General features: G+C 63.3%; 1 protein-coding gene across 2 annotated transcripts; it reads right to left on the bottom strand.

Annotated features, from left to right (window-relative positions):
• Nucleotides 1–142: 142 nt before the first annotated feature.
• Nucleotides 143–24,657, bottom strand: WIPI2 (WD repeat domain, phosphoinositide interacting 2). 2 transcript variants are annotated; one of them, XM_045824717.1, is made up of 12 exons: nt 24,391–24,657; nt 17,847–17,929; nt 8,965–9,134; nt 8,112–8,208; nt 7,652–7,749; nt 7,226–7,318; nt 6,257–6,327; nt 3,661–3,768; nt 2,698–2,862; nt 2,095–2,202; nt 1,257–1,387; nt 143–714 (listed from the first exon to the last, which is right to left on the bottom strand). In XM_045824717.1, exons 1-12 carry the CDS (start codon nt 24,462–24,464, stop codon nt 599–601), a joined length of 1,314 nt encoding a protein of 437 aa, XP_045680673.1. In that variant the 5' UTR covers nt 24,465–24,657; the 3' UTR covers nt 143–598. The 2 variants fall into 2 exon arrangements, with proteins under 2 accessions (XP_045680673.1, XP_045680679.1); XM_045824723.1 differs by having other exon boundaries at nt 1,290–1,387.
• Nucleotides 24,658–24,817: the final 160 nt, after the last annotated feature.

Below are 24,817 nucleotides of genomic sequence, written 5' to 3'. Positions count from 1 at the left end.
TCGCTCCGGAGCGCCCGGGCAGTCCTTCGGGTCCGCGTGCTGCTGGGGAGGAGGGGTTGCAGAAGGCGCCTCTCTCGGCCCACGTCCACACGGGCAACACGGTCAGAACCAGAAGCCCGCCACGGAAGAAATCCCAGGAGAGTCCAACTTGGAAAGAGTTTAATTAACAAAATAAAGCGGGGGCCATGGTCCAGGAGGGCCCCGGGGGCCCCCCGAGGAGCAGCCCGCTCTGCAGGTGGGCCGCGTGAGCACGGGGGTGACGGCCCCGCGCCCGCACTCGTCCGGAGGGGCCTCCCGCTGCTGTCCGGGCGGGCTTGGCACATCCACGCATGCAAAGCAGGAAGGTTCCGAGGGCTTCACCAGACAGTTAATTTTGGCAAAAAGAGAAAACAAAGAGCTAAAACTCATAGCGGGGTTAAAAGCCACTGAAGTGAAAACCATGTATTTCGACAGTATGGGACGGGCTACAGCTACACCCCCTTTCCGTCTGCCGAGTCTCTGCCATCCTCTCCCCAACGCAGGTCGCAGTTCGCAGCAGCGTGACGCAGCGTCCTCCGCCAGCCCGTGTGCTCTGCGGGGCCGGGGCCCCCGGGCCAGGTCAGTCCGTCCGGAGAACCATGGGCGGGTGCTCGCCGTCCTCCTCCAGCCGCAGGGCGCGGGCCGCCTCCTCCTCCAGCCGCACGCCGCCCACTGCGCCCGGCTCGTCCCCGCGGGCTGCGAAGAGAGGCGGTCAGTCAGCTCAGGGGTCCCCACAGCCCGAGTTTCCATCTCCCCGACCAACAAGCTTTCTACAGCCTTGGGCAACTCTAGACACAGTCGCCTCTTCCCCAAGTTCTTAACTTTCAAAGAGACGGCAGCAGAGCGCACGGGCGCTTCCCGACCGGCTACGTGAGACGCTCTAACACCAGACACGAGACGCACAGCCCCCTCCAATGGGGAGGCACTCCATCGAAGAGGAGCGGTGAGTGGGGACGCTCTCCCCCGAGGGCAAGGCTACGGGGCCACCCGTGAGGGCAAGCTGCTTTCTTGGGGGAGACAACTCACGGGAGAGGAACAGCCGCGGCCGATGGGCCGCCCGCCCACCCACCCGCACACAGACGGACGCTTCTGCGAGGGCCCGCGCGTAGGCCGCCGTCCAGCTGCAGCCGCTCTCCTCCCGGGGCCCAAAAGCTCGCCCCCCCACCATGAGCCTGTGGACCCATCAGACAGGTGGGCGGGCGGGTGGGCCGCCGGCCTCCCTCCCGCCGAGCCCTTACCCAGTCCGGTCGGAGAGGCGGGCGCGTGAGTACCTTTGGCGGCGGCTGCACTGTAGGTCTGCGCCACCAGGGGGCAGTCGTGAGAGGCGGAGTCTAGGATTTCGTTGGTTGTCTCCATGCTGCCATCCAACCTGGTGAACATGGAGCAAACATCAGTGAGGGCGTCACGGGCGAGGGTCGCACGCCAGGACACGTGCGCACTGGTAACTATAGCGACTGCGTGTCTGCTCGCCTGAACTTCCACGTGGAGAGTCTAGTGAAAAACTAACTCCTGGTGAGACAGTCTCGTGCCATTTGAGACTAACGATCACAGACGGAGTTTGCTGTAAAAACACGCCCCAGCTCCACCCCAGGGCATCACCACGTTGTTGTAATCGTTGGGTTAAAAAATGAAAAAGTGAAACTACTTCCCCGTCGACAAACACTACCCCCGCCTTTCAGAGAGACAACCAACCCCACAGCGAGACAGCAGGCTCCCAAAACTGCGCCCTGGGCCGTGGCTGGCGGCACTCAACCCCGCCCCCCCCGCTTCCCCGCGGCCCGCTCAGTCCAGCGCAGACCACCCCCAGAGAGGGGCCCGCCCCCACCCGGACGGCAGGTGTGCCCGAGTCCGCCTGGGAACTGCACGGGGCCCCTGGCCGGCGCGAGTGGGTCTCGAGTGTCTGTGCCGCACCGGGCCGTCTGGGAGGCGGGGCTCCCGGCCGGGGTGGCCGCACCGGACTGTGCCCGCGCGCACCGCTGGCTCCCGAGGACGTGAACACACAGGCGCCGACGGCAGCCGGACGGCGGCACAGAGACAGCCTGAGGCGGCGGCAGCGGCCAGGAGAGGCCCACTCACTTGTGCTGCTTCGTGAGGGTGCACTCGCCTCCCTCCTGGGGGTCCAGGTTGTACATGTACAAGTACCCGTCGGCTGCTCCCACCAGCAAGCGGGGGATCTTCTGGATCCTGGTGGGGACAGAGAGCAGCCGCGTTCCAGGGCACCGGCTTCTCGGCGAGCGCGCAGCCTCGTCTCTGGCGCGGCTGGGGAAGCCCCTCCCCCGCAAAGAGCAGGGGCAACTTCAGGGTCATGCGCCTGGCCTGCTGTGCGTGCGTGGACAAAGATCGCATCCCCAGGCGACCCGCGGCCACAGCACCAAAAGCACCGATGCCTGGGGGCGAGCGGGCGGGCCCCCGGCTCCTGGTCCCTCGACCTCCCGGGGCGGCCAATCCCATGAGACTTGCCCTTGTGAGACCCACGGCCTCACAGACAGGCGCTGTCCCGAGCTTCCAGCTCCACTTGGGCAGCACCCCCGCGGGGGCCCAGGCCCCGGGCACTCGGCAGCTGTCCTCGGCTGGTCCCGTGGCCCAGGGTGAGGGCGCGCCCCCGCAGCTCGGGCTCGGGGGCATCAGACTGCACTCCACTTGCCCTCGGCCGGCGCCCCGCATCCCGCCCCTACTCACGTGGCCAGGGCGCAGATGTTCTTGTGGCCGCAGAAGGGCAGGCGGACTGTGGCAAAGGCCCTGCCCTGGTTGAACATCTCTGTCACTTGGGACGGCAAGTAGCTGGTGGAGGCCATGAGCACCTTCCCGAAGTAGCCGGTCCAGGTGGTGGGCTCCTCCTGAGGTCTGGGAGGAGGGGAGGTCTCGGGCATGTGACTCTACACCGAAAGTCACCGCGTGCCGCCCACACAGCAACAAGGGTCAGCCCCGAAGCCTGGAGGAGGCGCCTCCCCCCACCGGGAAGAGGCGCCGAGAACTCACCCCTGCAGGAGCCATGCCCCCCAAGGGGCCGAGACCGGGGACAGCCAGGGGCTCCTGGAGACGCGGGGACCCCCGGGGCCAAGCCCACGGTCCGCCACCGGCCCTCCTTGACAGAGGCCGCTGAGAGCCTCACGGGCACCAGCGTCAAACCGCCGTTTCCCCAGAGCCCCTTGCGCGGCCGCCCGCCCGCCCGCCCAGTACGGATCTTCAGGCTACCTCGCGTGCCCCCGGGATAAGGCAGAACGCAAACAACGCCCTCGGTCCGGCGGGACCACGCGCCCGAACCTCCAGAGAAAACGCCGGCAGCACCCCGTTTGCCGTGCGCACCCGCAGTCACACGTGACGTGAACCGGCTGCTTCAGACAGGAGACCCGCCCACAGGCGGGCTGGGGCAAGCCTCCCCTCCCCGGGCAGCGTGCGTGGACGTGCCTCCCTGCTGAAGGGGGCGTCTGTGCCGACCGGAGGCAGCCGCCTCCACCCCCACGCGGACCTCACGCTGAGCGCGCCCCCACACGAGACGGCCGCCTGGCGGGCACAGGCGCCGTCCACCCGGGGCCAGGGGAGGGCCTTCCCGCCGCCGCCCGCGGCTGGCACATGCCGGCCTCCCTGCCCTGCTGCCACTGAAGCAGGCCCCCCGCCCGCCCGCCTGCCCGCGAGACTCACTTCTCCTTCACAGTCTCGAGCTTGAAGATGTGCACGGTCTCGGTGTTGCTGGAGGCGGACAGGAACATGCCGTCCATGCTGAAGGCCAGGGAGCAGATGCTCACGCACCTGCGGGGCGACAGGAGGCCTGGGCTGCAGGGCCGTCCACCCGCGCAGCCTTCCCGGGGGCTTCGGGCCGGCGCCACGGAGAAGGCAGGCCCCCGAACAGCCCCCCGACTCGGGTCTGCGGGCCGCCTTCTCCTCCCTGCAGTCATCTGCGCATAAAGCATCTTGAGGAGAACGTCTGGAAGGTAGTATCAGGCAAGAGCAACTCTTCCCCAGGTTCTTAAACTGCCAACTTTCTTTAACTTAAATTACAGCAACTCTGAGCACACAGAGCGCAGACCGGCAACCTGGACGTTTGGTGGAGTGAAACTCTCAGCACTCAGCCCACGAAGTCTCTACGGTGTGGGGTGAGGACCCCTGGGAAACCTGAGAGCCGGAGGACCCCGTCTCCGTGCGGCCCTGGACACGGGTGGGGCCTGCCCACAGCCGAGCCCCCGGCGTCCAGTGCGGCCCCGGGCGCGCAGGCCTGGCCAGCCCACCCGCCTACAGGCGCCTGTGGAGCCCTACCAGCTGCCAGCGAGACAGCGTGTGACGACCGGGGGCAGGGGCTGCAGAGGCCGAGGGGCTGCACCGCCACAGGGTGGGGAGGCGCTTCCAGGGACACGTGTGGTGCTGCCCGGAAGGGCTCGGGGGTCGTCCACATGACAGCCGAGTGCAGGAGGCAGCACTTGCGAGACCCCTGTGGGGACGGCTCCTGCTCCAAGGGGCCGACTGGGGTGTGGGGTGTGGGGTGTGGGGGTGTGGCCAGGACCAGGAGCGACAGGGAGGGAAGGAGACACCGCTGGGATGAGTTTGGAGCCGACCCCACTGGCACGAGGAGGCGGCAGCACCAGGGTCCGGGTGGGGTGGGCTCGAACCGCATGCTCCAAGAACAGCGGGGCCGGAGTGACCGACGGGGCCCACGGCACAGATGGGCAAGTGCGAGCTCAGAGGTGACCTGAACGGGGCGGGAGGAGGAAGCCGGACGGGACGCGAGAAAGGGGGGACGTAGGGAGGGGGTGGGGCGGCCCTGGGGGAGCCGACAGGCCTGTGGCCTAACTGGGCCTGCATGAAAGGGGGGAGAGAACCCGTGCCGGGTGCCCCCGAGTCCCTCTGGCTTGGGCCGGGGGACGGCCAGCGGCACCGGTTTACCAAGGAGAGGGTGTGAGCAGACAGGGTGCTCTGGCTGGTGGCGCCCGGCACCCAGCAGGCACCTCAGGAAACGCAGCAGCCCGGGCTACAGGCACGTGACACCGTTCAGGAGGGCGCGTGGCTGTAGGGGCGAGGAGAGGGCCCCCGGCAGAGACGAGAGACGGGAGGGAACAGAGCCGGGGGAAGAGCCGCGAGTGTGGCGCAGGCACAAGCAAGGGAGGAAGGGAAGAGGGAAAGACAGGCGGGGTGACAGGGGGGGCCGGCTGCCTAGCTTTGGAGACAGGAGGTTTGAGCTCACTGCCGACCTGTGGGACCCATGCCCGAGAGCGAGGGGCGGCAGTCCAGGGTGAGGCGCCCCGGAGGGACGGGGACGAGAAGTGGGGACGGACACACACAGCCACAAGTCCTAACGCACTTCCCAGGTACCAGCACTTCCCGGCCCAGCTCCTGACCCTGGGGAGCCGGGCTCCACCGCACACCTGACTGGGATGGACCCGAGCTCCAGAGGTCCAGTACCGCTGGGCAAGGTCACAGGCTATAGGCGGGGCCCGGGGATCTGGACCTGGAGCCCGGGCCCCCCTCTCTCCCGGGAGCCCTGAGGCAGAGGGCCCCGGAGTAACCAGGGCAGCGCCCCTCCCCCAGCAGGTCGAGGGAGGAGGGACAGCGAGGGGAGGGAGCCCCACACCGCGGCTCATGGTGTGCCCGCGTTTGGTTTTAGAGGGGAAGGGAGGGAGCAAGAGAGGGAGAGAAACATCCATGTGCAAGAGACACCTCAACTGGCTGTCTCTCACACGCCCCACTGGGGACCTGGCCTGCAGCCCAGGCGTGTGCCCTTCCGGTCCACGGGTCGGAGCTCAGATTGAGCCCAGGCCCCCAGTGAGGGCGTGCGAGAGGCAGCTGACCGGTGCATCTCTTGCACATGGATGTTTCTCCCTCCCTCCCTTCCCCTCTCTAAAAATAAATAAATAAAATCTTAAAAAATGGAAAGGACAGACAAGAGCCAGGCCTTCTGCGGGGGTGAAAGGCGAGGCGGTCACCGTTTTCGGGGCAGAGAGTGAGGACAGAGCCCGCTGAGCAGGCTGGAAGCCCTTGGCCGCCACAGGGCCGGCCGCGGACAGCACGAAGCCGCCCCACTCCCCGATCTGGCCATCGCCCTGCACCCAGGCAGGGTGACGGGCAAACTGAACCCAGCTGGCTCTAAGAAGTGCCCCCGTCACCTCCCAGGACCACAGAGCTGGGCTGGAAATGCCTGTTCACCTGGACGCCCGGGGCGCACGGCCCCCCCGCTGGCCACAGAGAACACGGGACTGAAATCCGCAGAGCGGCTGCACGTGCCGCTCTGGAGACTCACGTACTTTACCTCTTAACTCCTCTCCGGAACTCAAAAAGTTTCTGTCCCTCTGGAATGGAAAAGACCCGAATCACAGTCCCCTGCGACAGGAGGAAAGGAAAGGAAACAGGATTTCAGCTGAGTGAAAACGCACTCTCCTTCCTGTGGGACTGGACACGAACCGCATGGCCGGGGCGCGGGGGTGGGAGCCCCTCCTGGCCGGCCGCCGTGGGCGCTCCGCACGGCCACTGTCTCGCTTTCGGCCACGGGCACGGCAGGACGCCCTCCTCACCCCGAACGCACCGTTCATTCTAACCACTGACGACGGCCTGACGCCGAATGTGGAACAGACTGGCTTTAGTTTTCAAAGCCGCCTGAAGTTCAAACTGCTAAAGACCAACCCTTCAGGGGTGTGGCCCACACTGGGAAGCACTGCCTGACGGACGGCCTGGAGAAGCTCAAGGTCCCCTGACGTCCGTTCTTGCCGCTCTGAGCTACTGAGCGGGGGACCCGACGGGCTGGAAATGTCACCCAGCTGCTCAGACAGGGTCTGCCCAGACCTACACAGCAGCGAGGCCACGCTAAGAGAACTCCCAAGACAAGAGAAAGTGTGAGGGCGCGGCGAGAGCTACAGCAGCTCCCTGAGTGGACAGGAACTGTGTGGAGGGCGGCTGTTTTCCCGCCACGCTCTGCCTCCCCCTCCTGAAACGTGCACAGGCCGGGTAGGCAGACGGGGCGAGAACACCTGGGAGGCTCAGAGAGAGACCTGCCCCGAAAGTGAAACCGGGTGGTGCTGCCGTGCCGTGTGCTCACGCCGCACGCCCTGGCGAGTGTGTGGCTGCGCGAGGCACTTTGGCCCTGGCCGGGGAGAGCCCAGCCGCCCCTGTGCCGCTCCGTGCTCGGGCAGACACAGGAGCCCGGCGGGCGGCCGGCCCGTGTGAGCAGCGTGGGGGTCCGCCGGGGCCGAGGGCCAGCTCCCCGCGGGGCCAGCTCTCCTACCTTCTCCGAAGCGGTGGCGAGCTTGGTGCCGCTGGCGTCGAAAGCCAGCGCGGCCAAAGGACTGTCGTGAGCAGGGATCATGTTGGCAGCCCTCTGGAAGGGAGAACCGGTCCAACGTGACTCCGACCCAGTCTACGCACCCACCAGGGCCACCTGGTTCACTGGGGTGGGGGGTGGGGTGGGGCGGGGTGGGGGGGGCAAGGGGGTGTGCTCAAAACCTTCAAAACGTGAAGCCATGTACCCCGAGGCGTCTGGGGTTTCCTCCGTCCCTCCCAGCCCTCACCCTGGGGGAGCGGACGGAGTGGTGGGCGCCTCGCTGGCCAGGGGATGGCGGGCAGAGCTGCACGTGCCACAGACGCCAGAGGCCCCCTGCCCCCGCTGTAGGGCAGGCGCGCCCGAGAGCTGGCGAGCGCCACGGAGCCTCACCAGGTTGATGGTGTCGAAGACCTGCACCTCCCCGATGGTGGCGCTGCCGGGGTACGCCAGGTAGCAGTTGTCGTTGTTGATGGACAGCGCGCACAGGCCTGAGGACACACCGAGCACAGCGCAGAGTTAGGGTCTGAGGGTGCCCCGGCGGTGCCAGGCACCACAGAGCACCCACTGAGCGAAGAGTGCGGGCGTCGGAGCTCTGGTTACAGGGGTTCGGGCCCCGCCTCGGCCGAGCAGGGTTCTACGGCAGACGAGAGGCATCCTGGCTGGAAGTGACCAGTGACCTCTGAGTGGAAGCTGACCAAACCACTGACAATGTGGCCACAGGACCAGCGCCAGAAGGAGGGGGCTTGGTTTAAGGTCAGGCCATTCTGAATCTGCCAGCGGGAAGCCGGCCCTCAGCCCGGCTGCCCTTCAGCGGGGGGCTCGCAGAGACGCTCCCCCCCACCCCGCTCACCTGCTGGGTTCGGGGGGGTCTCCCTGATGGTGTGCAGCACCTTCATGTCCCGGATGTTGTGGATGTACAGAGACTCTTCCAGGCACACGATGAGCCTCTGGGGGAGAGAGCCGGGGGAGAGAGCCGGGGGGGGGGCGGGGGGTAAAACCCCGAAACACCAGACATGAGGCACAAGCCGAAACACGACTCTCTCCCAACCTTCGCCTGGTGGACTCCTGGATTAGGACGCTTTGCGCTCCTTCCAGGACACCATGCAGGCTGGACCCTCATGCAAGGGACACGGGCATGACCGGGCGGCTCTCCCCGGCACCCTGTTCCCCGTGCCCTGGGAAGGTGACGTCCAGAGCCGGGGCGCCCGTCCCGGGAGGATTTCTGCCAGCTGTGCTAGGATGTCTAATGACGCGATTTGGCCCCGTGTCACAGAACCCGGGCCACCGCCGCCGCCAGGAACAGCACGTGTGGTTGTCCTCGTCTCTCCTCCCTCCCCGCCCCTCACGGAGATGAGACGGGGTGCCGCGGCGGGTCGGTGACCCGACACCTGGTGCCGCGTCAGGCACGGCAAGACGACGGTGGAGCCCAGGAGCTTCTCAGAAGTGCAGACTCGCGCCCGCACCAGGGTGACCTCGCAGGCAGGCGGCTGCGTGCCCGCTGCGTCCCGAGGGGGACGTACTAGCGGCGGCGCCTCAAGGGCACACACACGCTCAGCACACGCATGCGTCAAAGCGGGGCGCGAGCGGCCGAGGCTGACGGCTCTGCCCCAGAGGGAGCCTCTGGGGCGGTGGCACCAGCCAGAGTCACCCTGGAAACCCGGACGTGGGTTTGTGCGTCTGACTCCAAGGAGAGCGTCACTCACCTGCCTGTTCAACTTCACCGCCAGTATCGTGTTGGAGTAGCTGTAGTTGCAGATCTCTGTGCCTTTCTTAAAGTGGCAGACTTTTAGCTTCCTGGGGGCTTTGAGGCTGACGATGGCCACCAAGCTGCTGGAGAACAATCTTTCCACGATGCACACGTCTTCAGTGTCAGCTGCAAGTAGAAGGCGTATCTATGTATCCACATCAACAGGCACAATCGGCTCACACACGCAAACACGGGTCTAAGTGATGATTAGGGAAAGCAGAGCAACCCCAGCTGATGCGGCTCGGTGGACTGAGCGCTGGCCTGCGAACCCAGAGGTCGCCGGTTCAATTCCCGGTCAGGGCACATGCCTGGGTTGCGAGCCAAGCCCCCAGTATGGGGTGGGCATGAGGCACCCAATCGATGTATCTCTCACACATCCATGTTTCTCTCCCTCTCCTTCCCTCTCTCTAAAAATAAATAGAACCCTTAAAAAATAGTACAAAAAAGAAAAAGGGCTATGCGATGGGCGTCCGGTGACAGGGTCAGGCCGCAGTGTGCGCCGGCAGAGCTGTGGGGCAGGCAGGCCGCGGGCGCACCGCTCTCAGGGCCTCCCCGCCAGGAGGCCCCTGCATTCCGCACGGGGGGCCGCCTCTGCAGAGGCCTCGCACACCCTCTGTCGGGGGAGGCCTCCCAGGTCCCTCTCACACCATCCCGGCCACTTCCTCCCGGGCGGCCGGGTGCCATCGCCTGTGTGCCTGCCCACTGGGAGCTCCGGACACGGACTGGACTGTGAGCTCCGTGAGGACAGAGGCCGCATTTCCTGCTCACAGCCACCTCCCTGGCCCTCACAACGGTCCCTGGCGCACAAGAGGCCCCCAAAGAGTCTTTGAATGACTTCCTTCCTGAGGCTTGCTTCCTCCGTGCAGGAAGTGGGATGCCGGCTACTCCGCAGCCCCGGGAGGGAACGGCCAACGCGGCCCAGCCAGGGCCAGCTCTCTGTTCCCCTCAGCTCCCCGCTCCCCGTCAGAGAGGGACTGCCCCGCCTGGAAGACCGAACGGAACGGGATGTGGAGACAGCGTCTTACACAGACAGTGGCGGGCACAGTGGGCCCTCCACAGATACCACTCCACCCCTCCCCACGGCCTGCCCCCCATCTCTCCTTATTACCCCAGGGTACGTTCAGACCTAGACGCAAGAGAACTCTGGAATGTAGGAAAAAGCCCCAGACCGAGGGTCTGGAGGGTCTCCGCCTGCGGCCCGCCGCCCTGAGCTGTGGGAAGGACAGCGGTGCTGTGTGTTTCGAGCACACGCCTGCCATTCACTCAACGGGGCCCCTCAGTCGGTCTCTGCATTGATGCCGTCTCAAGCATAATCCCAGCAGACATTTTTGTTGACAACAACTGACTTTAAAATCAGCCAGTCAGCCCTGGCTGGTGTGGCTCAGTGGACTGAGGGACAGCCTGCAAACCAAAGGGTCACTGGTTCGATTCCCAGTCAGGGCACATGCCTGGGCTGCAGGCCAGGTCCCCAGTAGGGGGCGTGTGAGAGGCAACCACACACTGATGTTTCTCTCCCTCTCCCTCCCTCCCTTCCCCTCTCTAAAAATAAATAAAATCTTAAAAAAAAAAAATCTGCTGGCCAGAGGATCTAGAATATCCAAGGCTACCTTGAAAAAGAACAAAGTTGAAGGGCTTGCGTCATCTGACGTCAAAACTCAGTGTGTGAAGGAAGCGACAGTGACCGAAACAGCGTTACTGACGTGGAGACGGACAGCCCACGGAGGAGGCAGCGAGCAGAGAGAGCCACACCTCCCGGGCTGTCCTAGGCACCAATCCGCCGAAGGGGGAGGAGCCCCGGCGGCCGAGGGCCGGCCAGGAGTCCGTGGGGAAACACCGCCCCGACGCGGCACGCGGCACGCGGTACGCGGCCCACGCCCCACTCCGAGACGGGCCGCCGACCACGCAGAGGCCAGAGCAGCAACGCTGTCGAAGGGACACAGGACAGCGTCGTCAAGACTCGACAGCAGCGAACGCTTCCCAGGAAGGACACCGAGGGCAGGGACCGTAAGTGGGAAAAACCCTGCAAGTCAGACTTCATGGAAACTTAACGTCAACGTGCTAGCTGCGGCTCACCTTTAAGCCGCAGGTGGGGAACACGCTCACCAGGCACCGTCCGGCACGGGACTGGTCCCCGAGCGCCTAAGGAACTCTGACGACTCAGTGAAGACAGACGAACCCCAACCTTAAGGAGGGACCAAACACCCGAGCGGACACCTCACAGGAGACGCAGACCGGCTGACGAGAACGCCCGCCAGCTTCGGCGCCGGGGGCATTCGGAGCAGAGCCGCGACGGGAGGCCACCCTGCGCACCCAGGACGGCCGGCACCGGGAAGACCGGCGACGCCAACACTGCGCGGCGGCAGCGCACCCGACGCGCGCACGGCATCGGAGGGGGTGCGAGATGGGACGGTCACCAGGAGACCCCAGTGGTCCTTGTAAAACGAATCCCGTGCCCCGTGCACAGGTGTTCACTCAAGTGCGTGTAAGCCCACAACGGGAGCCGTGCGAGCCTGTCCCCAGCAGCTCCACCCATCCCAGCGAACACCGGGGAAAGCCCGCGGCTCAGGGGACAGACCGGCTGTCGCTCAGCCCCACACAGTTGGCCCCTGAACGAACGGGGGTGGTCAGGGGCGCCGACCCACCTCGGAGTCGGAAATCCAAGCGTGCACTCTGACCCCAAAAACGTAACTGCCCTCGGTAACCGCAGGGGACTGGCTCCGGGACCCCCGGGGAGACGGGCATTCCCCGAGGCCCGAGCCCCGGTGGGATGGCACGGACGACCACACCCGGCTGCCCCTGCGTCCGCAGGCGGAGGGCAGCACAGGCGCCTGTCCATAGCATCTGTGTGCACAGGGCCCGGACGGCGCACGCCCACACTGTTCCAGGGGAATGGAGACCCGCACCGACGGGGACGGGTCTCAGAAACACTGAGCTGGAAGAGCCCTGCACAAGGGCACACGCCGCATCCGTACGGCGTTTCGGCACAGGCCAGCTCAACCTCCACCCGAGAAGACCCGGAGTACCCCCTCCCGGGGGCTGGAGTGGGGGGAATGGGGGCTGGAGTGAGGCAGTGCGAGGGAACTTCCTGGGGTGACAGTGAACCCTGGCGGGAGTTCCGGTTACACAGATGCTTGCCATCTGCCCACTGCCCCTTCCACCCTGGCCGGTGCGGCTCAGCGGGCTGAGCGCCGGCCTGCAGGCAAGGCTGAAAGGCGGTCGGTTCTGTTCCCAGCCAGGGCGCGTGCCTGGGCGGTGGGCCGGGTCCCCAGGGGGGCCCGCAAGAGGGGAAACGGTGACCATTTCCCTCACACATGACCTTTCTCTCTCTCTCTTTCTCCCTCCCTCTCCCTACCCCTAGGAGTAAATAAATAAAATCTTAAAAAGAAAACGTCTGTTCCATCCTGTGGGAGTGTCGCCCCAGAAGAAAACGACCGCAGCGCCGACTCCAGGCAGCGGCAGCAGCCGCACCGAAGCGCCCGGCCCCACCCACCGACATAAGTGAAGGGCCTATGGGCAGGGCGGGCGCTCTTTTCCCATCCACTGGGAAGTCTGAAAACTTTTTTTGGGCAATTTTAATGAAGAAGAAGAAGAAAAAAAGTAGATGAGAGCTCTTTCAGAGCTTCACAGACAGAGGGTGTGTGTGCCCGCGGGAGGGCTGTCTGTACCTGGCAGCACCCTCGGAAGAGGCCGGCGTAACAAACGCCCACATCCACCTGCCCATCACCCGGGCTGAGCAGACACTAACCTTCCGACTTCAGCTTCGCCTGTTTTTCTTTTCTGAAGTTTCGAAGAAGGCCATGGCCCTGACTCCCCCCTGCAAACGTGCCAGGAAGCCCTCTACACAGACGAGCCCGTAGGAGGACGCACTCCCACTCGGGAGTGACAGCGGAGACACCGTGCCCCACAGGGCGTCCGGGCGGGTGAGGCACTGTGTGAAACCCCGAGGACCTAGACAGAAGGGGACCCGGGGGGCTGTCCCACGTGTCCCTGGGGCCGGACACGCCTTCCCGGTGCCCTCGGAGGCCTCACAAGAGAAGACAAACGCATTTGCACACGCAAAAACTCCAGACCTCGGAACGACAAAGACCACGAACAAGGTTGAAAAGCAAACAGCCACCCAGAAGAATCATCTGCAACCCACGGCAGATGGCTAACTGGCTTTAAGTCAGGGAGAAGCAAATACTCCAACAGAAAAGCAGGCAAAGGAAAGAAACACGCAGTTAAAAAAGGGCAACAGCGTTCACTTCAGTTACGACTTATGAAATGTGAGAAGACAACAAACACGTTTCTTCTCTGAGACGCGTCTCGCCGGTGTCAGGTGTCTGACAGTGCCTGGGTGGCGGGAAGGGAGGGGCCAGATCGTCTCACGACGCTGATGAGAACTACCCCTGCTGAGCGCGACCTGGCCCGCTGCCTGACAATGCCTCCCCGCGGGCGCCCCCCGCAGCGGTGCTCACAGGCGCAGCCGAGACGCCCGCACGCGGCTGCCCTCTGCCCGGCAGCCTCCCGCCCGAGAGACAGGGAAACTCGGCACACGGTCCCACGTGCACAGGGCTCGCAGCAGCAGGACTCACGGGGGCTGGAGCGGACGCCCCCCCCCCGGCGCCCCCCACTGAGGCGTGGCCCGCCCCCAAGGCGCAGCCCCACTGAGCAGTGGGGAGAGCAGCGCTGGTGCCCGCCCCCCGCCCACCTGCAGGGCCCGGGGCAGCAGATCAGACCTATCGAGGCAGAAGGCGGACGAGTGCTGGCCTCGGGGTGGTTGGGGGGTGGGGGTGGCGGGACACGGGGAGTGACTGCTCTGGGGCCCAGGGTTTCTTTGGGGAAGTGATAAGAAGGTTTTAAGAGCAGATTACGGTAGGCAGTACTCAGCAAATACACTGGCACCCACCGAACTGCACACTTGAACCGGGAGATTTCTGTAGCATTTGAACGGCATCTCAAAAAGCCGTTAAACCTCCACAGGCAGCCTGTCGCTGAAATGCGCGTGCTGGGGTCTGACGTGGGCGGCACAGGCCAGCGGGACAGGGCGAGACCACCGAGCGGTGCGCCCGCCAGCCAGCCGGCAGCAGAGACGCAGGGCAGAAGCCAGGTGTCAGGGTGGACCCCCCCGCCCTGGGCCCCCCCAGAGACCATGAGGCCCCGGAGCCTGGAGCCCGTGCACACTGGGAGGGGCCTCCCACACCACCAGAACCAGCGTCAGCTGGTGGGCTTTCTTGGGGAGACGCCTGTTAAGTCTCGTCGGATTTCCAGAAGAGCGGGGAGCCAGAGAAAGGCCCAGGCCACTGCCACCCGGAGCTGACACGTTTTGTCACTACCTGAGAAGGACGGACACGGAAGGGCTCACCAGAGTCCCCGAGTCCACCGGGCCCGGGCGCCTGGGACCCCTCAGAGTGCACCCTCCCAGGCCGTGAGGGCGCGGGCTCCTCACGCTCCCACTGCCGCATCTCCAGAAGCTTGTTCGCGTCTTCCGGCTACACCCCCCTCCCAAGGGAACCTGTGACACACGAACACAGCGGGCCAGAGCCCAAGTCCCCCCCCAGGCCCCCCGTGGAATGGCGGCGCACGCCGACCCAGGCCGGGGGGCCGAGGGCGGTGCCATCGGCTGAGAGCAGGGAGACGAGGCCGCGTGTCAGTGGTCGCCGAGGGCGGCGGCAGCTCCGGGGCCCCGGTGCCTGGGAGCACGCGGGCTGCCAGGGGCCCGGGGCTCTAGGGAGGCGCGTGCTGAGAGCCCGACCTCCGAGTCCCCCCCGCACGGCGGCTCCTACACACCTCACCGGAGCCCAGTCCCTCCGGAGCCCGGCCGGTCCTGAGAACAGCACCGGAAAGCGTCTCAAACCCGGCGAGGGCAATGGCGGCCTGCAGAGGCGACGCTGGCTCGTTCCTCGGCCAGAGGACCGGTGTGTCTGTGGGGCGTGTCCCCCAGGAGGCACCCTCTGGTCGCCTCTGCTGAGGCAAGGACTGTCTGCGTGCGTCTGGCGTCAGAGCCGCGTGCTCCGTGAGGCGTGTCCTCCCAGCGCAGAGACGGGCAGAATGCAAGGACGCGTGGGCAGAACCCGACAAAACCACCCTTTCCTTTCAAACGCAGACATTTCTCGATCGGAAAACCCGCACCCTTCCTCTGTGCTGCCGTGCAGGGCAGGGTCCACTGCGGCGGTGTTTCGGGGGAGGGGGGCACGGGTCTGCACACAGAAGGCCACGCAGAGGAGGATGCACGGGCACCCGGAGCCAACCGGACCCCGGGCAGAGCCAACCGGAGTTCTCGCAATGTCTCCTTCAAGCCTGAAGTTACAATACAGACAGCAAACAAAGACCCAAACAAGCAAGCAAACAAAAACCACACCAAACCCCCAAACAACTTCCCCTGCTGCTGGGCAAAGGGTTTCTCCTCTCAACACAGAGACGGGGAGCAGGCGGCCAGCAGCCTCGCTGTCCCCAAGCCTGGCCCCGGCCCCTCCCCTCTGTGGCAGCAAGGGGACCGAGGACCGAGGACCGAGGACCGAGTTCAGGACGCTGGCCTGGCCGAGAGTTACGGAGCACAAGCCGACGCTGAGCCTGCGCTACGTTCCGAGGCATCTGGTACTACTCTCTGCTCTGGGTCTGCCTGCAGAAAAGTGCCCGAAAACAAGCCTGACTCTGCAGCTGATCTGTTTTCTAAGAGAAGTTCGTTCTAAGAGATTCTAAGAGAATCTCTAGCTCAAAAAAAGTATGTGAGAGAGGAAAGATGGATGAAGTCCTAGGACCAAAAGAACTTAATGGCTTTGATTTAAAGCATTAACTCTCAAAAACTCCTATGTTCATTCTATCATCTACTTTTTAAAAAAGACTTTATTTATTTATTTTTAGAGAGCCGGGAGAGAGAGGGAGAGAAACATCAATGTGTGGTTGCCTCTCATGCGCCCCCTACTGGGGACCTGGCCTGCCACCCAGGCATGTGCCCTGACTGGGAGTCGAACCTGCACCCCTTTGTTTTGCAGGCCAGCACTCAATCCACTGAGCCACACAAGCCAGGGTGACCACTACCTATTTCTTAAGGGTCAAAGTGCACTGAGACGACCAAAGAAATCACCATGCTGGTCGGTAAATACCCACTCCTTTGACAACACATTTTGCTCCATCAAAAGTTTCTGCAAAACCACCATACAGATTTTAAAATAAAGTAAATAAAAAATCAAATCAAATCAAATATAAATAAAATTTGTTTCCTGCAAAACAAGGTGCCAAAAACCAGGAACCAAATTTCAAGGACACAGACTGGTCGTGAAACCGATCCCATGGAGGAAGAGTGAAGACCAGGTGAGCGGACACCCTTTCTCAGCACTGGGTCTCCAAGTGGGGAGGCAGTTCTGTGGGTCTGAAAACAGACGACTAGTCACCGCAGCAACAAGTTGGTGGCACAACTCAGACCCTCATTTGGACTGGATTCAGCATGCGCTTCGGTCACGTAAAGGCCGGATGGAACCCTCTTCTGAGACGGGGGCACCCTTCTCTGGGACGCCCCTGCAGGGAGCAGTCCTGCGTGGGGTCCGGAGAAGGCAGCCAGCTGGGGAGTCCCCGAAGCACGGACACCCACGGAGACGAGCGAGCACACTCGTGCACAGCTCTTTCGCCACCCAGGCCACACCTTGCGGCCACGGGTCAGCACGAGGGCTTTTTCAGGAGACCTAGTAGTGAGCACAGGCGGCCAGTCCGCGGACGGGAGAACAAGGTCGGGGGCAGCCGGCAGGAACCAGGGGGCAGACCCTGGCGGGGAGGACTCTGCCTCCCCGCCGTCTCCCTCGACAGGGCTGGGTGCTCACCTCCGGGGGCAGTGACAAGGAAGGGGAGGGCCAGACACACTCTGCCGATGGAGGTGGAGGGGCACCGGAGGGCTCCCCTGGGAGGAGGCCGGGCCTGTGAGCAAGGCTGGGCAGTCTCTGCCCTCCGGGTGGGCCACGAGGCCTCCATGGTTGCAAGCGACTGGCACAAAGAACCGACCCCCCGCCCCCACCCCGGTGTCTTCATCGCATGTGACGGGGTGGTATGTGGGTTTGCTGGCCTTTGCGTCCCTCGCCTCACCTCACACAGAAACACCCGCTTGGGCTCTGCCTCGCTCCAGCTGAGCGTGTCCCGAGGGGAGAGCTCTGTCGCTGCCACCACCCCACCCACAAGGCAGGGCCGGCACACAGCGGTCCTCAGTGGACGTGCACAGAGCGACTAAGCCAAGAACGTACACGAGATGCCCGGGCACTGGACATGTGCCGTGCGTGTGGGAAGCGTGCGAGCTCCCCACGGGCTCACCGGGGCCACGGGTCTGTGCCCGAGTCCGCAGGTGCTGCTGCGCACACGCGGGCCTGCAGGAGCAGCAGCGAGTCACACGGCGGCTAGCGAGGAGTCAGAGCTCACGGCCCCTGCAGCTCCACGCCGCCTCTGACGTGTCTGCTGCGCGAGCACCAGAACGCAAAAAACTGAAGGAGAGAAACCACCCCTATGGGGGCTGCACAACTTTCCATTTTCTGGGAGTCCCATATGACAGAAACCTGAAAGGTCTACATGGCACTGAAAATGGGTAGAGATAACAGAATGAAACATATAGTATGATGCCTAGCCTTGCATCGGAAAAACCACCCACAACTGTTTCTCTATGTACATTGACAAGTATGCAGATTAACAGAAAAGATCTGGGGACATGCACAAATTGTTCCTGCTGCCACTCTGCGGTGGGCTGCGGCGGAGCAGGAGAACTGGCCGGGGCACCTGGATTTTAACCAGTGTCTGAATTTAAGAATGTGTATCAATTCAAGTTCAACTTGTCTGTTTTTTTTTTTTTTAGGAGGGGGAAAAAATAAAGCAAACACTTACTGCATTCATAGATCTGTTCCAGCTTATCCACAGAAGAAAGGGAGAAAAATTTATAACCGGACTTACTACCAACAGCTAGGGACCTGCAAAAAAGCCAAATTCAGAAATAAGAGCTGATACGTGTAGACAGTGGTAATGCACAAACTAGCGCAAAGAGTAACCATCATCTCTACCAGAGATTAGCATACAATGTCCCGGGGGAGTGGTGGCCGAGCAGAGAAGAGGAAGGTGGTAGAGGAAGACGACACGCCCCACAGCCAGGAAAAGGTGAAGGTCAATAAAAGAGATAGACAACACTCTTATTTAAAACTTAAAATTTTAAAGGCATATTTGACATATAATAAATAGTCACCCCAAGTTAATTGTCCCCTCAAACGAGTGGGGCTTCTCGGGCGACCCGACGCGCACGCCCAGGCAGGGGGAGCCCAGGCAGGGGGAGCCCAGGCAGGGAGATGAGGCTCCGGCTGAGCAGAGCCTCACAGCCCGGGCGCAGGCCGGCAGCTCCGCGTCTCCGTCCGTCCGGCCGGCCGCAGCTCACGCAGCCCAGCCCTCTCTGTGCGGCTGAGCCTCGGGCCAGAAGTAAGACGGGCCGCAGCGCTAGCTGAGGGTCCTGAGGGTCCGGAGTCGGAGACCTCGCGGCCGGCCGGCCAGCCCAGAGGGAGGAGCACGGGCTCCGGCCGCAGAGCCTCGCCAGGAGGGTCCGCACCCGCCCCCCCACACCAACACCATGCTTCTGCCAAGGGGCTCGGAGGGGCCGCGGCGCTCCCCAGGCCCCTCCCCAGCAGAGCTGTGGCAGTGAACCAAGCGTCTCATTGGATCACTGCGCTCCGGAGCGAGACTGGCCAAGGGAAGTAAGAAGGGAAGGCCAGCCTTCGGAAGCAGAGGAGGACCAGCGAGTGCAGCTCATGCAAAGGGTCAGACCCTGGGGTCGTGTGTGCATCTAGGGCCTGGGAGCACGTGAGACAGGAGGAGGCAGGGGGTGAATCGGAGATGGAAACGACGAAGACTGGCATTTCATCCGTCAGAACACCAAGATTCCCAGCCTCTCCTTCACACACACACACAGAAGAAACAGACAGTTGACCCTGAACAACGGGGGGTCGGGGCGCCATCCCTGCACGGGCAAAAACCTGTGTGTATTCTTGACTCCCCCAAACTCAGCTGCCCCCCAGTACGGGGGGATGGAGGAGACCCGTCCCAGGCCCCGTACAGGCACCACAACCCACGGTGCTCAGGCCCCTCACATACGATGGTGCAGCCGGAGCCCAGGGACACGGGGGGCGGCTGGGTGTTTCCTGTGCTGGAAAACCTCCACATGTGAGTGGGCCACGCGGCTCAAGTGTGTGCGGTTCAAGGGTCAACTGTGTTTCAAGAACAGAGCCACTATAAAAAGCCTTAAATTTTTAAATTGCAATTGGTTTATCTTATAAATATCAATACAACTTTCTACAAGCTTTTATCACTTTTCTTTGCAAGAAAATACTTCACTATACTGAATTATGTCAACGAAGTCTGTTACCTGTAAATGTTTTGAAAAGTAATAAAGGAGCCAACAAAATACAAGAATAACCAAGAAGACTGAAAATAAAACAGAATCCCAGCCCTCCACAACTTTTGGGAAACCGGTATTCAGGGAAACGCTTTGCAGCTAACTAACGGCTACTGCTCTCAGCACCAGGACCTCCCCCACCATTTCTGGGTTGGAAGAAAGCCGTTCTTACGTTACCTGTTTTCCTGTGCTCCTAACGCACGGGGCCGCACAGCCCTGGCCTTCCCGCAGACCCCATGTGACACCCGCGCCACACGGTCGTGGCCCACGGCCCCCTCAGGCCGCAGTGCGGCGTCCAGGGCCTGCGTGCCCACACCAGATGGCGCCCTGCAGCACCGAGTTCGTAAGGACATCTTCTACCTTTTGTCGACAGCCGTTGCTTTTCCCGGGACCCCGCCGCCACGAACAGCCCTCCTTCCCCCGATTGCTCGCTGGCTTAGAAACCCAATCACGGGCTTATTGGTCTTGTACCCGAAATAAGTCTCTTCCGTGGGCCATCCAATGAGCTTCAACTGACAGGAACCTCGATCCTGATACATCCAGGCTCTCAGACGGGCCCCAACAGGCAGCATGTGTTAAAGCTGGGCCCTCCGATCAAACACCGGAGCTCTGGCCCCTCCCAGATGTCGGGGACCGATGCGGGGTGCGGCACACCTCAGGGGAACGCTCGCTGCGTGGTTTACCGGACAACTGCGCGCCCCGATTGGTGAGACACGCGCACAGAGACAGCCCGGCCATTCCTCGGCAGGCACGTGAGGCCCAGTAACGTATCATCGACAGAGGGAGACGGTTTTAAAGGGTGATGACATTGCATGTAAATAGGTGCGGTGTTTTTCAGCTCAAACACCGATCATTAGGTTCGCGCCCCCACTGGGAGGTTCTGCTTTTAGTAATTAGTCCCTCAGGATCCACCTGACCCTACAGCGGCACACGGAGGGGAGAGGCACAGTAACAGGAAAGTGTGCAGGTCCCCCAGAAGCAGTCTTGCTCCCTGATAAATGTTCGTGTGGCGTTTTTAAGATGATATGACGAACATCTTTTACTGCCAAAGGGAGAGAGCAGCACGCTCCAGCAGATGAAAGGGTCCGGTCCCCTCACCCCTCACGTCGCTACTGTACTCCTGCCTTCCACGGGGTCTGGGGCCGGGGCCCGGGGCCCTGCTGTGCCCTGAGACAGGCCGAGCGAGCCAGGACAGAGTGACTGCTTCTAAGGCCCTGTCTGAGCCCCCGCCCCCGCTTCCCTCCACTGCACCCTACACCTCCTGGGGGCGCTGTGGGGCCGACGAGGCCAGTTCTCTGCTTCCCTCACTAGTGACTTGCGCCCACTTTCCAGCTCCCAAAACTTTGTTGCGGTGCCTGCTTCCCCACTCTCCCCCTCCCACGGGGGTCAAGTCTTTCGGAGCGTCCTTCTGACAGCGCATCGCACCGGCGCTTTGGAAGAGAGACCGGATGAGTGCCTGGGTCCGGTCCCCCGCACCGGCAGGCCTCTGTCCCCGCACTTAACCCCTTCTCCGCTCCGCCCGCCCCCAACAAGCGGTCTGAGCCGGCTTTCCCGTCGTTTCTTCTTCGTGCAGAGGTGAGTGGTTTTAGGGTTCAGCGAGACGGCCCACACCCACAGAGAGGAGTCCGGCCGGCCGGTGGGCCCCACAGCCCCCACTGCACATGGCCGCCCCCATACCGGCCCTTCTCGCCCGCCAGCCCCGCGACCCGCCCTCTGCGGGACTTCGGGGCTGAACTCGTCCTGTCCTCCAAAACCTCGCCCTCCTCTGGTCCTCCTCCCGTGATGCTGCTCACCGCTGTCCCCCAGGACCCACGCCGGAGACTGGGGGGGTCACACCAAGTCCTGACGGCTAACCGGTCCCCTTTCCACTGGCCACTGCTGCTGGACAACGGCCTCCTCAGTGAGCGCCCGGCCCTCCTCAAATGCGCCCTCTGCATCTTCAAGGGCGAGGGGTCCTTAAGAACCGCCCACTTCTAAGTCTCCCAGTTCGCTGGCGAGGAAAAGGAGGACGGAGTACCTACCCAGAATGCTAACTGCAACCTCGGAGAAACTGGGCTGAAGAAGGTCCCACATCCAGACACGTGTCTGCTTCTCGTCTCCACGCCCGTAACTTTTCTGGACACTCGCAACACTAGCCCCACAAACGAAGGACTTGGAAAATGGAATTCTTCCTCCAGCCCGCCCCTTCCAGTACTGCAGCTCCACACAGACCCTGCCAGTCACTTCCACAGACGACTGGTGTCCCCCGGAAGAAGTCAGTCCCTGACGTTCCCATCGGAGGTTCACGGGATGCCCTGCCGCTGAAACCCCCCCGCCACTCGAGCCTCCGAGGTGTTCCTCCTGGAAGCCGGGGCCGAGCAGGCAGAAGCCAGCCGGCGGGACGAGCTGCTCCTCATGGCCCTGTCACGGGCCCGGTGAGAGAGCAGAGCGGAGCGAACCCAGAAACAGATGGCGAAAGACAAACAGGCCGTGTTTACACTTGGAGGACAGCACTGTGGGAAAGGCACCGCGGCTCGGGGACCCAGTGCGGGGAGGGAGGCAGGCGCAGCGGAACGGCCCCCAGGCCGGCTGGCGAGACGTTGGCGGGGGGCGGGGGGGGGGCGCGCGCCTAGACCGGGCTCCCCCCATCTCACAGAGACTCCCACTCCCCAGTGAGAGTGAGTTCTGCAGACGGGCACGGGAGGGAGCGGTGCAGACCTGCTCCCCAGGGAGCCCAGTTTCTTTGGAGCTAGATTCGAAACCAGTCACCGCTGTTCCAGTCAATACACGCCTGCAAGTCCTAACCTGCTGTTCCTCACGACTTATGTTCGCGCCACATCAAGGCCTCTGTGGCAAGTTAAAGTGATAAAACAGAAATCTCCTCTTGAACCGGGAACTTCAGGACTCCCAGAGGGGCAAGGAAGTTCATGATCTCTGATTGTGAAAAGGCCTTTTTTCAGGGCAGAGTGACATTCCTCTGTGATATGGGAATTAAAAAAAGATGATTGATTTTTTGAGAGAGGGAGGAAGTGGAGGCGAGAGAGACATCGATTAGTTGTCCCACTTATTTATGCCTCCACCGGTCGGCTCTTACATGGACCCTGATGGGGAACCGAACCTGCGACCCTGGCATGTCAGGACGACACTCCGAGGAGCCAAGCGCCTGGCCAGGACGTGCTGCGCAGGGAACTTGGTGCCCAACGGAAACAACAACAGAGAGAATGCTCGGTCACACTTCACTTCCTTTCAGCGTCAATGATGGGGAGTGAAACCTGGCAGAACGATAGGAAATGTTTTGGAAATCTCTAATGTACACGGGACATAAACCCATCAAGCTACCACTGCTTAGGGTCTCAAAACATTAAGGGCTTAAAGCCAAGTCACAGCTGGTCTGTGCGGCCCCACTCCCCACACTGAGTAACATACAACCCATCCCAGGGATCACCACCCGAGACAGGCTGTGCAAAGCATTTTTTGTTTTTTTTTTTGGGGGGTGGGGGTGGGGGTTGGTGGTACTGGCTTTGCTCACGCAGACCACTATGGTGATTGGTTGACTTCACCTTTAAAGACTGTGGCAGTCTGACTTCCGAGTTCACCCCCCTGGAAACCCTGCCCTGCAGGTGGAGGAATTGGCGCCGCCGAGGGAAAACGACGAGAATCCAGGCAACGGACGCCGGCCCCGCTCCCACCGCTGGGCTCAGCAGCCCTGAGACCCGGGAACCTGTCCGGAGGTGGGCTCCCTCACCTGGGGGTGGAGCGGGTCGCCTGCTCCCTCCCGGCCCTCAACACGGCCCCCCGAGGGGCTGTCTGCAGAAGGTGCCACTGCGCCCTGCTGCATGCCACCCACCCGGGGCTGGCCTGCCTACAATCAAGTTTGTTGTTCCTGTTCATTTAACTTACTTTTCAAATTACATTTCGGGGGCAACACTGGTTACTAGGGTCGTACAGGTTTCGACTGCACACACTTCCGCGACACACAAGCCTGCGTATTGCACCGCGTGCCCACCACCCAAAGTCAAGCCGTCCTCCGTCACCTAACACTTGGCCTACCATCCAGTTTTAATTTTAAAAAGTTCTCATTTTCTCCTTTGCCAGTTACACTCAACCAGCAGCCACTCAACCAACTGCACTGCCAGCCGGGGACCCACTCCCCTCCTTGCATCACTTCCTCTTACTCACTTCCCAAGACGGCCCTCCTGCCTTCCAGCCCCACAACTCACCCTTCCTGCTCCCCCGGCCTCATCGCGGAACTATCCTCGCAGGCCACCCAGACGCCTCCCAGCCACAAGCTTCAGACCCACGTGGGTTTGGGCAAGGGCGTTCCCAACCCACGCGCTGGCCCCAGCGAGGGTCTCTGGTCCCCTAGGGACGGCCCGGCCCGGCCCGGCCCACTCCCCGAGGGGCCCAGACTCCGCAGGTAATTCTGTCACCAAACCGCCCCCACCCCCGCCCCTCCGCCGGCTGTTTCTCCCCGGGTCGCAGGCTAAGATTACTGCTAAGTTTATTTCTCGTTGGGGGAGAACATCAAAGTTTCCTGCCGAAAAGAACAGCGAGACAAGAGGGAAAGGAAAGAGAAGAAAAGCGGGGAAAGGGACCCCGGGATGAGGAGGAGACCAGGAACGGGCCCGAAGAGGGGACGACTGGGGCAGAACGGGGCGGGCGGGGCGCGAGGAGGGAACCCACTCCCACCGCGGGCGGAGGCGGCCAGGCAACAGGTCAGGCCCCGGAGCGCGGCCCAACTTTGTGAGAAAAGGGGGTCCAGACAGCGAAAGCCTTCCAGCCCGCGGGCGAACACCCCCTCGGCCCCCTCGCCCGTCGCTTTTCCCGGCCCAGAGCTCGCCGCTCCGGGGCAGAGCCCGGAGGGGCCCCGAGGAGGGCGCCCCGCCGCTGCGCCCCGGGCCCACGGCAGGGCCGCGCCCGCCTGCCCCGGCCCCCCGCCCCAGCCCCCGGCCCCAGCCGCGCCCCCGCCCGCACTGGCTCCCGGCCCCCGACCCCCGACCCCGGCCCCGGCCTTACGTGACGTCCTGGTTGAAGTTGGCGAAGAGCAGCTGGCCGGCGCCGGCCTCTCCGCTCTGACTGGCCAGGTTCATGGCGGGCGCGCGGCGGGCGGGTGGGCCCGGCCGGGGACTCGCGCGCGGGACGGGGGTCGCGTGCGCTCAGGGTCGGCGCCGGGCCCCGCTCGCCGCCTGGGTCGCCGCAGCTCGCTGCCCGGGGATCAATCGCCGCCTCATCCCGTCCCCGCTCTTGTTTATGCTCCGGAGCCGGGGCGCCCTGCGCGCCTGCGCGTCCCGCCCCTCTGCCGCACGGACCTCTCAGGGCGCAGGCGTGCTGCGGAGGTCCCGCCTTTTCACTTCCGTCCCGGGCCGGAGTTCCGGTCGAACACGCGCAAGCGTGGGGACGCGCGGGGGGCGCGCTGGACAGGGCTTGTGGGCGCGTCGAGCGC

Source organism: Phyllostomus hastatus, unplaced genomic scaffold (assembly GCF_019186645.2).
Source record: "Phyllostomus hastatus isolate PE091 unplaced genomic scaffold, TTU_PhHast_1.1 phas_contig_150, whole genome shotgun sequence".
NCBI classification, from domain to species: domain Eukaryota; kingdom Metazoa; phylum Chordata; class Mammalia; order Chiroptera; family Phyllostomidae; genus Phyllostomus; species Phyllostomus hastatus.
This window is presented reverse-complemented; position numbering and strand designations above follow the sequence as displayed.